The 14,408-nt window shown below is 34.5% G+C and overlaps 1 protein-coding gene across 2 annotated transcripts in view; it reads left to right on the top strand.

Annotated features, from left to right (window-relative positions):
• EIF5B (eukaryotic translation initiation factor 5B) overlaps positions 1 to 14,408 on the top strand; it is a 64,874-nt gene that overhangs the window by 22,293 nt on the left and 28,173 nt on the right. For both annotated transcript variants that reach the window (XM_074354630.1, XM_074354629.1), the window contains exons 2-9: positions 1,061 to 1,186; positions 1,288 to 1,372; positions 2,011 to 2,686; positions 3,716 to 3,933; positions 4,325 to 4,475; positions 11,447 to 11,542; positions 12,027 to 12,116; positions 13,660 to 13,734. In XM_074354630.1, the coding sequence (XP_074210731.1) occupies positions 1,061 to 1,186; positions 1,288 to 1,372; positions 2,011 to 2,686; positions 3,716 to 3,933; positions 4,325 to 4,475; positions 11,447 to 11,542; positions 12,027 to 12,116; positions 13,660 to 13,734 (1,517 nt within the window). The remainder of the gene's footprint in view (positions 1 to 1,060; positions 1,187 to 1,287; positions 1,373 to 2,010; positions 2,687 to 3,715; positions 3,934 to 4,324; positions 4,476 to 11,446; positions 11,543 to 12,026; positions 12,117 to 13,659; positions 13,735 to 14,408) is intronic.

Below are 14,408 nucleotides of genomic sequence, written 5' to 3'. Positions count from 1 at the left end.
CAAAAGGGAACACATTTCAATTCTGGTTAACTATAAAAACAGTAAATTCCTTTATTTCATGGCACTTAGCATTTTGCAGTTCCTGGTTTACTGGTTTGCTCTCTCTCTCTACTCAGCTCCTTGAGGATAAATCCTATGTCCTCAGTGTCTTGTTACATAATCTTAAAATTATATTTATCATATAATTAAAAGTTATTCTCTTTAGGAATTCTCTTTATTGGAGTGAAGCATCTTTATAACAAGGCATCCACTAGTGAAGGCCATGTTGTGTGAGGTTATTGTTTTCTTATTGTATCATTTATTTGAATTCATACACCTTTTCTACTTGTACATCTCAGACTGTCCTTCGTTTTCTGTCGGTTTTAACTGGAACTTAGTTTGGTTTACTCCAAGTAATGTTGGTAGTTGAGGACATTGTGGGATGGGATCTAAAAGATTGTGAGGAGGTTTGGTTCTAGATTTTGGGGTGTTTTTTTGTTTTACTCAGTGAATCATTCCTAATTCAGTGAGATTTGAAGGTGTGGTAGAGATTTGAAGATGTGGTAGTGATTTGCTGAAGCATTCAAACTTTGTGCACCTTTACACGAATGAGATAATAAACTAGTTGGAAGTTCCTTTTGGCTCTAAAATTTCTGCTATTCCAAGTAAAAAATGCATAGGTGTCCAAAGATTATATTGTTGGTAATCAAATATTAAGAATCTTTTTATCTTTTAAGATCGCTTCATTTTATAAATAACTCCATTCAGATACTCACACACAAAAAAACACCTTTGGTAGCAACAACAGTGAATTTCCTTTTCTTGATTACCTAGATTTTCTTCCTGTAGTGCTTCATTTTAACTCCTGATTTAAGTGTAATTCAGAAACTTATTGAAGCAGATACAGAGAGACTGATAAGTAAATATAACTCAAATGTAGTCCTGAAAGAACTTGCCAAATGATTTTTCTCAGTGGACTGCTCATGCATGAAAAATGCTAAAACGAAAGAGAATTATCTGTTAGTGAATGTGGTGGTTATTTTGCTCTTGAGTAACATTTAGGTCTTTCTTTTCGTTTAAGTGCCAAGGATGATATTGATCTTGATGCCTTGGCTGCAGAAATAGAAGGAGCTGGTGCTGCCAAGGAACAGGAACCTCAAAAGTCAAAGGGGAAAAAGAAAAAAGAGAAAAAGAGGCAAGATTTTGAGTAAGTATATTTTAAATATATTTGATTTTTATTAGCTTTGGTACTAGATTCACTTATTAAACTAATCCAGTACCTCATAATGTATTTTAATCCATTTCTAGTGAAGACGATATCCTGAAAGAACTGGAAGAATTGTCTTGGGAAGCTCAAGGCATCAGAGCTGACAGAGAAACCACTGCAGTAAAGGTGAAAGACAGATCGTTGTTGCCTGTTCATGTTTCTTCCTAGTGCCTGTGTTAGGGGCTGCATTTGGAAACTTGAGCAATGTATATATGTTGGTTAAAAGTTTCTACAGTATGTGATACCAGAGGGGGAAAACAATTTTTAGGAAAGAAATAATGTATTTTAAAACCTTTCACAGATATGAAGATGCTTTATTTGGGAATCTAGGGTATTTTGTGGTATGTTGTCTGTTGGTATGTTTGGAAATACATTTCCCGTTCCTACTACCTCCAATTTTCTATTTTCCTTTCCATCCTTTGAATTTGGATACACCTCGGTGTAATGAGAAAGTGATAGATATTTTCTTTCAGTTCTTCTCTTACACTTTTTATGCCATTTGAAAAAGGTAGTAAATGTGGCCTGAAGATAAGTGCTTGCTTCAGAGCACCTGGATTCTGTGAGATGTGCCTGAGGCCTATACTGGCTTCTGGTGCTTGGTTGAGTTTTGCATCCTTTGTTTGTTTGTTTGTTTGAAAAAAAGGACTTTATTTAAAAATTATTTTGAGAATTTTTTTCTGTGTGTGCTTAATGAAGTACATGACTTTGAAGAGTCTCAATTAGTTAAAAAATAAATAATATTTCTAACAATGGAAATTTTTCAGCCAACAGAAGATAATGAAGATGAATCCACCTCAAAACAAGATAAGAAAAAGAAAGGACAGAAAGGCAAAAAACAAAGTTTTGAAGATAATGATAGTGAAGAATTGGAAGATAAAGATTCAAAGTCAAAAAAGACTGCAAAACCCAAAGTGGAAATGTACTCTGGGAGTGATGATGATGATGATTTTAACAAACTCTCCAAAAAAGCTAAAGGGAAAGCTCTAAAATCAAAGAAGAAGTGGGACGGGTCAGAAGAGGATGAGGATAACAGTAAAAGAGTTAAAGAGCGCACCAGAGTGAATTCTTCTGGTGAAAGTGGTGAGGAGTCAGATGAATTTTTGCAGTCTAGGAAAGGACAGAAAAAAAATCAGAAAAACAAGCCAGCTCCTAATGTAGAGAGTGGGAATGAAGATGATGACTCCTCCTTCAAAATCAAGACAGTGGCTCAAAAGAAGGCAGAAAAGAAAGAGCGTGAGAGAAAAAAGCGGGATGAAGAAAAGGCAAAGCTGCGGAAGCTGAAAGAAAAAGAAGAGTTAGAATCTGGTAAAAAGGATCAGAGTAAACCCAAAGAATCTCAAAAGAAATCTGAAGAGGAAGCTGTAAAATCCAAAGTGATGAATGATTCTGGAGCACCTCCTGCCTCTGAAGAGAGAGGAGAGGCCCCCACAGCTGCCGAAGGTTGGTGATGGTACAGAGGAAAGGGCTAGAGGCTTGACTCCTAACTAGTCATAGTTTTGCTCATTATGCCCCAAGGTCATTTTGTTATTTGTCCTTGGTTATAAAGTTTCTTAGTCGTAATAAGCTTTTTAGCAGTTAGATCTAAGTACTCTTTTATTTGATTTTCATTGTTAAGCATTTATATATGTAGTATAAAATACCTCTCAAGTGATTTATACACAAACTAGGATTTTTGCAGAATTTCACTGAAAAAGTTTTTTGCTGCTGATAATGACGAAGTTGCCTAGTGAAAAATTAATTCTTCCTGTTGATACCTCAGTGTGAGATAATATCTGAATTCTTTCCCATTTTTAAAAACCTAATTTAGTCTATGAAATGAAAGAGTGACATGCTAAAATTAGTTCATGTCTTTTAAGCAGTAGCCAGCATTGTTTTTGTACCAGAACCAGTGAACAAAAAGAAGCTTTCTAGTTAAATTTCCCCCTCTTATTCAGAGTGAAAAGAAGGATCAAATGATTCACACAGTTATTCTTCAGACTAGAAAACTTTTAATGGGAAAATTGACATACCATATTTAACCACTCAAATTTTCATTATCTGGACATCTTTGAAGAGAGATACCTTGAAAGTAGCTTCATAATCTTTAGCATTATGCTAAAGAGTGCTTGGAATTTTTGTGCTTTATCCTCCTAATATCCCCTTAAGGTCAGCATCAGAAGCAAAACTAGCTATAGAATTTAGGAATTCAGACGCCATGAATCAGGAAGGTGCATTAGGTACAGTGTATCTTCTTGCTGACAGGATCCTCCTGTCTTCTTGCACTCCTCAGGACAGCTCAGAGTAACACCAGCACTGTAGGCTTCTAAGGAGGCCAGCTGAGTTGTGCTGAGCTGTTCTGGCTACTCAAGTGCTCAGGTTGCCTTGATGGCTAAAGACCCTGTCTTGGTCCCTGAATTCTGGGGTTTGCTCACTATTACCTTAGGAAATAACTTTTCAAAACAACTCTTTGCCTCTGTTCTTTTTTGGTAGATGACAATGAAGGAGACAAAAAGAAAAAAGATAAGAAGAAAAAGAAAGGAGAGAAGGAGGAAAAAGAGAAAGAGAAGAAAAAAGGACCTAGCAAAGCCACAGTTAAAGCTATGCAGGAAGCTCTGGCTAAGCTTAAAGAAGAAGAAGAAAGACAGAAGAGAGAAGAGGAAGAACGGATAAAACGACTTGAAGAATTAGAAGCCAAGCGTAAAGAAGAGGTATGTTTCCATGAAGCTGCTGACATTGACATTGTGTTTTATGTAAAACCTCTTCTCATAGAATATCTCTAGCCTTCCAATTCTAAAAATGTCATAGTCGCATGGTAATTCAGTTACATTATTGTTTTGATATAAATAATAAGATGAAGACATACAGAAACTCCTACCTTCATTTCCTCAGGTATAGACAGAAGTTGCTTATGTGTTATTGCCAACACATAGTCTACTCTCATGTAGTATTAATTAATATTCATATGTATGTACTTCCATTTGGAATCTCCTAACAATTCTTTGCATGTATCTCAAGAGCTTTGTTAGAATTTTGTGTTGTTTACATTTAAATTTTCTATTTCATTAATACAAGTTTTGTCTGATATGTGTTCTTCTATAGGAAAGACTGGAACAAGAGAAAAGAGAAAGGAAAAAGCAGAAAGAAAAGGAAAGGAAAGAACGCTTGAAAAAAGAAGGGAAACTTTTAACTAAATCCCAGAAAGAAGCCAGAGCCAGAGCTGAAGCTACCCTTAAACTTCTACAAGCTCAGGGTAGGTGGTATTCTTAGTTAACTGAACGGTCTAGAACCTTCTCTTGTGCGCTTACATCTCTGTAATGGTCAAAAGGAGAATTGAATCAGAAGAATTACTATGAAAATGCTGTAAAAAAGTCTAGTAATGTAAGGAATAGATGAGATAATTTCATTATTTATACTGTGATAAAAATGTGTGTGTAAATGATAGTATGTCTGTAAATGAGTTTTTTTGGGCTTCCCAAATTAAACACAAATACAGAATAGTAAAATGAGTCCTCAGGTAGCCATCACTCAGTTTCAACAGTTTCAACAGGCATTTATCCTTGTTTTGTCCCCTTCCACTTACTTTTTTTCCTTTAAGTATTTTAGAGTGAATTCCAGATACCATATTACTTTACTCATGTTTTACTTTAGTGTGTATCTCTGATAGGTAAGGACATTTTACTTTTCAATACAAGCATAGTATATGTTATTACGTTTAACAAAATTAATTCCTTGATATCATCTTGCTTTTCTGTGCATGTTTAATTTTTTCCACTTGTCTTCAAAATGTCTTTTAGAATCAGGATCCATATTAGATTCACATGTTGTATTTGGTTAATATGTCTCTCATTGATACCACTCCTGTTTTTGGTATGCCATTTATTTGTTGAAGGGACTGGATTTTTCTGTAGAATTTCTCCTGTTCTGGATTTACCTAATTGTGTTCTCCTGGTGTTGGCTAATCTACTTCACTATGTCTTGTGATTTTTAAATCTAGCAATTTGGCTACTTCCTAGTGGTGCTGTGTACTACGCAGTGCCTCGTATGAGGAGGCACATGGTCTGGTTGTCTTCTAGTGATGTCAAGATTGATCACTGAGTTTAGGTATCGGCAGCTTTGTCCATTCATTACAAAAATTCTTCATTGACTTTTCACATAATAATTTTAATGTCCAATTGGTGACCATTGCCTATATCTAGTATTTCATCAGGAATTGCAGATATTCGGTCTTTTTGCGTTTATTAGGTAGACTCTTTCTCAAAAAAAAAAAAAAACTTTCCCTGAAATACATTTCATGCAAGAAAATCAGGATAAATGCTTGATTCTTTTCCTTTCTTTACTAATTTGCAAAATAATTGCTGTTTCTAGCAACCTCTAAGGGTTACCAATGAGTTTAATTTTGTTTTGGATATGTATCATTTTCTTTTAATGGGGTTTTATATAATTGATATGCTCTCATCTCCTGAAGTCATTTATGTTTTTGATATTCAAAATATACTATCTTTGGCTAGCAGGAGTCCATTTAGGTGGGTTCCTGTGACTTTTTCACATGACCACAATATTCTTAGACCTTGTCCTTGCTTTCTAATGCCACGAGATATTTCCAGTACGTCTTGCACATTTTCTCCTCTAGACCTGAAATCAACTGTTTACCCAAGGAGCCTTGGTTCCTTTTAGTTTAGAGACCACAACCTGGACCTTTACTTAGTTATGTTTTTGACAGGTAAGATGATTTAAAATGGTGTCTTTGCTCCAATGAGAAGTATGTATTGGGAACTCTCAATTTCCTATCCCTACATTCCACAGATTTTTATATTATAGTAATTTTGGTGCTTATGCTATAATTACAGTAACAGCTACCGTTTATTATGTGTTTAGTATGTAACTGATGCTACTTTGACATTGATTATTTCCTCATAAAAATCTTATACATATTTTCATTCCCATGACATAGATGAAAAAGTGGAGACACAAAGCTTGAACAGCTTGCCCAAGGTTCTAGAGCTAAGGTTTAACTATCGATGTGACTCCTTCGTTGTGTTATGTATTCAGCTGGGAGCAGTAAATGTAGAGAATCATAGTACTTAGATTTCTGAAAGTTTTATTCTTGATTGAAAAATGAAACTAAAGAACAAATACAGCTAGCACCCAAATACCAGATTTGACTGGTGACTTTCTGACAGGCTAAAAGCACTCACGGAGAAATTGGAATGGGACCTTGCAGTGAATAATTTGCCAACAGAAATGCTATTTTATGGAGTAGTTTGATTTGTACTTATGAGATTAGAGGAGAATTATACTTTAAAATGATGAACTGGGCATAAATCTTTAGGAAAGGCTTGGAGGAGATGGTCTTTGAAGAGGCATCTCTGGTCCTAGTCTCTTATTCTTCATAGTGCTGCCCAGTGTTTGCCCCCTTATTTGTTTCTTATTCTCTATTAATAAGAAAGTTCAAACTTCTTAACTTTAAGTCTGCATATAAATTTACATTTGGCCCTCTACACGCATGATTCCATAAGGCTTTCCACAGTCCGCTCATTGAGTCATCTTATGAAAAGATACTACAATGTTATGTTTCACTATGTCTTTCAAAGCTACCTTGTTAGGTAAAGGTCATTTACCACATTGATTCCCTAGAATAATATAAAACTTATTTATTGAATCCAAAATGTGTTCTTAGGGAGTGTAGGTATCTGCAGATGTTTTCAGATAATTACTCTGAGATGTGTAGCAGATCACCTTTCCAGTCTGTTCTGTAGCCTTTAGCTTGTAACTACTAAGTATATAACAAGTTCACATTCCTTAAATGATACTACCAAAACTCAAAGAAATGCATAACCTGGATAGTCCTGTATCTATTTTTAAAATAGTCCTATATCTGTTTACATTTTAACTAAGTTAAAAAGATTTCCAACAAAGGAAACTCCAGGTCTCTATAATTTCACTTTGGGAATTCTACAAAACATTTAAGGAGGAAATATTGGCAGTTATGAAGATTATCTTGGCGAACTACCCAGTTCATTTTATGAGAATGACATTACCCTCGTACCATAGTGAGACAAAGACATTACAAGGAAGGAAAACTGCAGACCAATATCCCTCACGAACAAAGATGCAGAATTTCTCAACAAGATATTAGCTGTTTGACTCTAGCAATACTTGACCCTTGTACCATGCTGAGGTTAGGGGCATTCCTCTGTGCAGTCACAAGTCTGCATATAAATTTACAGCTGGCCTTCTGTATCCATGGTTCTGCATCTGCGTGTTCAACCAGCAGTGGATTGTACAGTACTGTAGTATGTATTTACTGAAAAAAATCTGCATATGGGTATCTGTGCTGTTCAAATGTGTTATTTAAGGGTTAACTATATAAATACATGTTTATGTGTGTATATTTATATATATTTAAATTTAGGGATAATCTATCATGACCAAGTGGATTTTACCCTCAGAATGCAGACTTGGTTCAGTATTTAAAAATTAATAAATATTTCACCATATTAATAGACTAAAGAAGAAAGTCTACATGATCATCTCAATAGATGCAGAAGAATCATTTGACAAAATTCAACATTCATATACAATAAAAATTCAGATACTGGGAATAGAAGGGAGCTTCCTTACCCTGATGTGGGACATTTTCAAAGAACATACAGCTAATAGACTTAATGATGAATGACTGAATATTGAACCCTAACATTGTAATTAAGGCAAGGATGTCCACTCTCATCACAGTCATTCATCATTGCACTGGAATGTCCTAACTCTGGCAATTAGGTAAAAAAGAAATGAAGGCGTACAGATTGAAAGGAAGAAGTAAAACTGTATTCACAGACGACAATTGTTTACATAGAAAATCCCATGGAATCTACCCCACCCCCAAACACAAAATCCTACAGTTAATAAGTGAGGTTAACTGGATAAGGCCAGTATTCAAATATCAATTGTGTTTCTGGATGCTAGCAATTAACAACTGAAAATCAAAAAATTTTAAATAGTACCATTTAAAGTAGCACCTTCTAAAGAAGAAAGAGAAATTGAGTCACTTAGTTTAAATTCAAATATTTGTCGGACCTATATGCTGAAAACTGTAAAACACTGATGAAAGTAATCAAAGACCTGTTTAATAGAGGTTGCATTCATGGATTGGAAGATTTGATATTAAGATATCAGTTCTCCCAAACTGATTTGTAGATTCAGTGCAATCCCAGTCAAAATTGCAGCATGAACACCATATACAAAAATAAACTCAAAATGGATTAAAGATGTAAATGTAAGACCAGATGCTATAAAACTCCTAGAGGAATACATAGGCAGAATACTCTTTGACATAAATCACAGCAATATTTCTTTCAAACCAGCTCCTAGACTACTGGAATTAAAAGCAAAAATAAACAAAGGGAATCTAATTAAACTTAAAAGCTTTTGCACAGCTAAGGATACCATCAACAAAATGAGAACACAACCCATAGAATGAGAGAAAGTATTTGCAAATGATGTGACCGGCAACTAATTTCTGAAAATACACAAATAGTTTGTACAGCTTAATATTAAAAAAAAAAGCAACCCAATCAAAAAATGGGCAGAAGACCTAAATAGACATCTCTCCAGAGAAGACAGATAGCCAACAAACTCATGAAAAGATGCTCGACCTCATTAATTGTTAGAGAAATGCAAATCAAAAGTAGAATAAGGTATCACCTCACACTGATCAGAATGGCCATTATTAACAAGTCCACAAACAATAAATGTTGGAGAGGGTGTGGAGAAAAAGGAACCCTCCTACACTATTGGTGGGAATGTAAATTGGTGCAGCCACTATGGAAGACAGTATGGAGGTTTCTTAAAAAACTAAAAATAGACTTGTGATTCAGCAATCCCATTCCTGGGCATATATCTGGAGGGAACTCTGATTTGATAAGATACACGTGCTCCAGTGTTCATAGCATCTCTGTTTGCAATAGCCAAGACATAGAAACAACTCAAATGTCCACTGACAGATGACTGGATAAAGAAGTTGTGGTATATTTATACAATGGAATACTATTCAGCCATAAAAGAGAATAAAATAATGCCATTTGCAGCAACATGGGTGGTCCTGGAGATTGCCATTCTAAGTGATGGAAGGCAGAAAGAGAAAGAAAAATATATGATACCACTTCTTTGTGAAATCTAAAAAAAAAGGACACAAATGAACTTAACTACAAAACAGCAACAGACTTAGACATAGAGAACAAACTTATGGTTACCAGGGGGTAAAAGGGGTGAGGAGGGATGAATTGAGAATTTGAAATTTATACCTCTTGGGGAGTGATGGAAATGTTAGTTGTCTCGATTGTGGTGGTGGTTTCTTTGGTGTATACATCTATCAAAATTCATCAAATTATACATCTGAAATATGTGTAGTTTACAGGAATTATACCACAATAAAAGTGTTAGAAATTACAGGATGATATTTTGTAGATATCTGTAAGCTGTTTCTAAAATATATGAAAAGATAAAGGAGTTAGAATGGTCAGAGTAGTTTTAAAAAAGAACAAACCTTGGAAGACTCACAATATCTGATTTCATGACTAACTGTAAAATTACAGTAATCAGTACAATGTGATATTGGCAAAAGGATATATATTAATGGAACAGAACAGAGTCAGGTTGGTTGGTGTTTCCTGTCATGGGAAAAGGCAACAGATAAAAATCTGGTGTTTGCAACAAGTGATACTGGCACAATTGGATATTTATATGCAAAAAAACACAAAAAAACCTAGCCCTAAATCTCACTCATGTTAAAATTAACTCAAAATAGATTGTAGATCTAAATATAAAATATACAGCTGTAAAACATTTAGAGGAAAACATAGGAGAAAATCTTTGCGAGCTTGTGTTAGGCAAGGAGTGCTTAGTTACAACTTTAAAAGCATAATATAATCCATAAAAAGAAAAAGATAATAAAACTGAAGTCCAGTTAAAGACTTTTGCTCTGCAAAAGATAGCATTGAGAGAATTCACATTACCTGAAAGTCTCATAACTGACAAGACTGTATATAGATAATAAAGATAACTCAAAATTCAACAATAAGAGAAGCAATAGCCCTATTTTAAAAATGGGCGAAAGATTTGAACCTTCACTTCAGGGAACTGTAAGCACAGGGAAAGAATGCTCAACATTAGGGAAATTCAAATTAAGACCATGATGAGATATCACTGCACATTTATTAGAATACGTAAATTTTAAAAAAAAGCAAAAAACCTCAAACACTGTCTTTATCGGATGCTGGCAAGGATGCAGAACAATTGAAACTCTCATACATACCAGTGGGAATGCAGAATTGGTAGTCACATTGGAAAACAGTTGGAAGTTTCTTAGAAAAATTAGGTTGAGCCTTGAACAACATGGGTTTGAACTGTGTGGATTTACTTGTATGTGGATATTCTTCAGTGGTAAATACTACAGTAATTACACGATCTGTGGCTGGTTGAATCCATGCATACAGAAGAACCATGGATACAGAGGGCTGACAATTTGCAGCTTTTTGACTACATGGAGGGTTGGCATCCCTGACCCCCATGTTGTTCAGGGGACAGCTGCACATGCTTATCTTAATGTCCGATTATTCCCACTGCAAAATATTTACCCCAGAGAAATGTTCACACAAAAATATGCATGCGATTGTTCATAGCAGCTTTATTCATAATTGTCAAAAACCAGAAACAACTCAAATGCCCTTCAGCTGTGTAATCAGTAAAGGAATGGTGGTACATCAGTACAGTGGAATGCTACTTGGCAATTAAAAGAAACAAAGTATTGGTACGTATAGTAAAAAGGATCACTTGAATTCATTATGTTGGCAGGCCGACTGTAAAGTTTTATGTGTGTGACGTTCTGAAAAGGGCATATCTTTTGGGATAGAGAGCAGTTCAGTGGCTGCCAGAGGCTTAAGGAAGTGAGCAGGATTAACTACACAGAGCAGAAGGGGTGATGGGACTGCTTTGCATCTTCATTGTGATGGTGGTTGCCTGAAAGTCATACAACTGGACAACAAGCTTATGGAATTTTAATGTATGTAAATTTAAAAATACTTTATACTAAGAAGAGGGTTTTCCATGAATGTTCTTCTATATTTTAGGGTATGTTTCTCTGAGATGAATAAATGTTACCTTAAGTAATATTTCTTAGGTGACATGTAAGAATTGTAAGCTCTGAAGTTTTCCATTTTTATTCCTCAGGTGTTGAAGTGCCATCAAAAGACTCTTTGCCAAAGAAAAGGCCAATTTACGAAGATAAAAAGAAGAAAAAAACACCACAGCAGTTAGAAAATAAAGGTTTGTATATAAAATAGCCTGTGATTTAGAAACTCTTGCTTTTTTCCTGCAGCCTTCAAAATCTTTTAAAAAGAAGTTGACAAATCAGAATTGCTTATTGAAACTTAATTCCTACACCTTGTTTCTTATCATCATTCTCAACTGATTCAAATGACAGGTTAATGGCAAAGTACTTTTGTTTGAAAAATCTGGATCCTCGTCTATGAATAACTATCCTTAACACTGGAAAGCACAACTGTCCTTCTTAGTTTTTGTTTCCTTCTCAACTTTCTATAATTTTACATTTTATTCCTGAGCAGAAAGAAAAACTAGTTTCCTGTTTTTAAAAAAAAGTGATATTTAAATATTTCATAAACTTGCTAAAGAGTTTAGGTGTGTGCTGCTGGCTTTTATTCAGTACTTAACAGGGTATCCTAACAGAAATTATGCACTGAGAGGTATTGTGAACTTGGTTTCTTTTTTTTTTTTTCCTTTTATTCCCCAGTATCTGAACCAGTGGAATCAGGCGCTACTGTGGAAGTTGTGGAACAAGCAGTACCGGAAAAAGAAGAGACTCCACCTCCTGTGGAGCCAGGCCAGTGGTGTTGACTAATTAATTCCTATTAAGTAACGATGTGTCACAAATTGTCTTGTTACCTTTAGTTTGGGGAAACCAAATGTCTGGCAGTATGGCCCTCTTTCTTTATAGTTCTTTCTGTTCTCTAAATCATTTCTTTTCATTTCCACTTTGAAAGAGTGTAGGGGTGAACCTCGAGTCGGTTTTGTTCTTTACAATAATGTCAGTTTGTAGAATGGATGGAGGAGTTTGGATTTTCTCTGACGTTTTTATTTATGGGTCAGGATTCTTAGGTGGTACCAAGAACTAAACAATTCTTTATTTAATCCTTTGGAAGCACACTGAAAGCATTTTTAATTAGAACTTTAAAGAGTCATAAAGGTTGGCATTTTAGAATCTTAGAGGTCAGCTTCTGTTTACTAAGTCAGTAAGAGGATTCAGCTTATTCATTCTGTGTGTTTGTGTGTTTTGAGATGGGGAAAATTTTTATTCTATTTATTTATTTTTTCAATGATAAACATTGTTCTAATTCATGAGGCTAGGTATTGATAGGAGAGCTAGAGATTGGCTAAATGTATGTTTGGTAAAATCAGGAGACTCACCAGTGTTAAAGACAAGGAGTTGGGGGCAGCTTTAGGGAGCGTTAGGCCTGAGCCACACGGGTGACAGGCGCCATCGGTCCTTTTCTTTGTTCTCAGGATAAAAAGGATCATTTATCTGGGCACCACATCTAAACAAGAGAAATTCTGGTTGTTATGCTTAATAGCAGTCCACTATTTTAGGTCATATTTGTAGCACTAGAAAGAATTGCTAATTTAGAACAAGCTTGGAGTATGTGTTTCTGGCTCTCATTTTGTCTTCCTCAAGAAGACTTACCCAAACTTGTTGCCAAATGGTAATTATTACAGGGAAAGAAATACTACAAGTCCCACTCCCATCTTTCATTTGAGAAAGTTTTGCTCGATGAGATTTCAGTAAAAAGAGTCATTATTGTTAATAATGAGTTAATAGAATTTTAAGTCTTTAAATTTAAAATTATACCTTTCAGGCTACTTTTGGGTTGTAAGCATTATATTCTGTTTTTATTTTCAGCTGGAACAGAAGTGTAAATCTGTACCTCCAACTGTGTAATTTAGTAGTGTTTGTATTTATAGAGGTTAAAGCAAAATAAATATTACATTCTTATGTATAAAGTATAGATTGAAGATCAAAAAGAAGATGTGAAATTTTATTTGTCCTCAAGAATTGAATGCTATCATGTACCCTTTTTAAGATCTAAAGGAACATTTCAATGAGTTGCTAATATTTTAATTACCTCATAGATGAAATCTGGGTTAAGTTTAATATAGGGTATTCAAAACAGGAAATTGTGAAGCATTTAATAATTATAAAGAATATAGCGTGCTATGTATATTGAAAAATTATTTCCAAAGATAATGAAATTGTATATGTAGTTTTTGCATAATTAAAGCATTTCTTTTTTATGTCAGCATAATTTTCCACTTTTTTCTAAAAGCAATCTCATAATTTCTATGTCTTTAATGAAAATCTGTATTTACAGAAGAAGAAGAAGAAACTGAGGATGCTGGATTGGATGACTGGGAAGCTATGGCTAGTGATGAGGAGAGAGAAAAAGGTGAACAGCTCATAAGCACGCATTGATAAATACAGTGGGTATTGGAGGTGTATATATATTAAAAGAAGTTATCTCCTGATTATGAAAACTGTATGAACTTTTCTGGGGATAGGGACCAGTCTTGCTTTCTCCATTGCCATTCCTAAGTCCTCATGTGGACGATGATTTTATTATTAGTAAATGGCTTTCAGAAAGTTATTTGTAAGATAGTTACCTAGGATTTAGAATCTGTTCTTTTCAGAGTGATGTTATAAAAGGCGTTAGGTTATTAAAGCTAGCCTACAAAAAGCCTCTAAGTATAATGCAAAGATAATACAAACACATAGTTTAGTTCCTAATCACTATGAATAAAAAGTGTTTTTCTTTGCCATTTCTTTGTTTTTTACCACTAAAACCTACTTTAAGGTTTAATTTGCTGGCTTTTTCTTAACTTTTTGAGATAGATGTTTGGCTCTTTGTTTTTTCAGCCTTTTAAAGAAGGCTGAAAAGAAATGTAAATTTTTTTAAGAAATGTAAAGAAATGTAAATTTTAAAGAAATGTAAATTTCTCTTTAAGCCTAGCTTTAGCCAAATTCTACAAGTTATGATATGTTGATATTTTAAAATTTCCTTTTTGATACATTTTTACCTGTATTAACTTTTACTTATGATTTATTTAGAAGTATATTTCTTAA

Source organism: Camelus bactrianus, chromosome 28 (assembly GCF_048773025.1).
Source record: "Camelus bactrianus isolate YW-2024 breed Bactrian camel chromosome 28, ASM4877302v1, whole genome shotgun sequence".
In the NCBI taxonomy this organism is placed as follows: domain Eukaryota; kingdom Metazoa; phylum Chordata; class Mammalia; order Artiodactyla; family Camelidae; genus Camelus; species Camelus bactrianus.
This window is presented reverse-complemented; position numbering and strand designations above follow the sequence as displayed.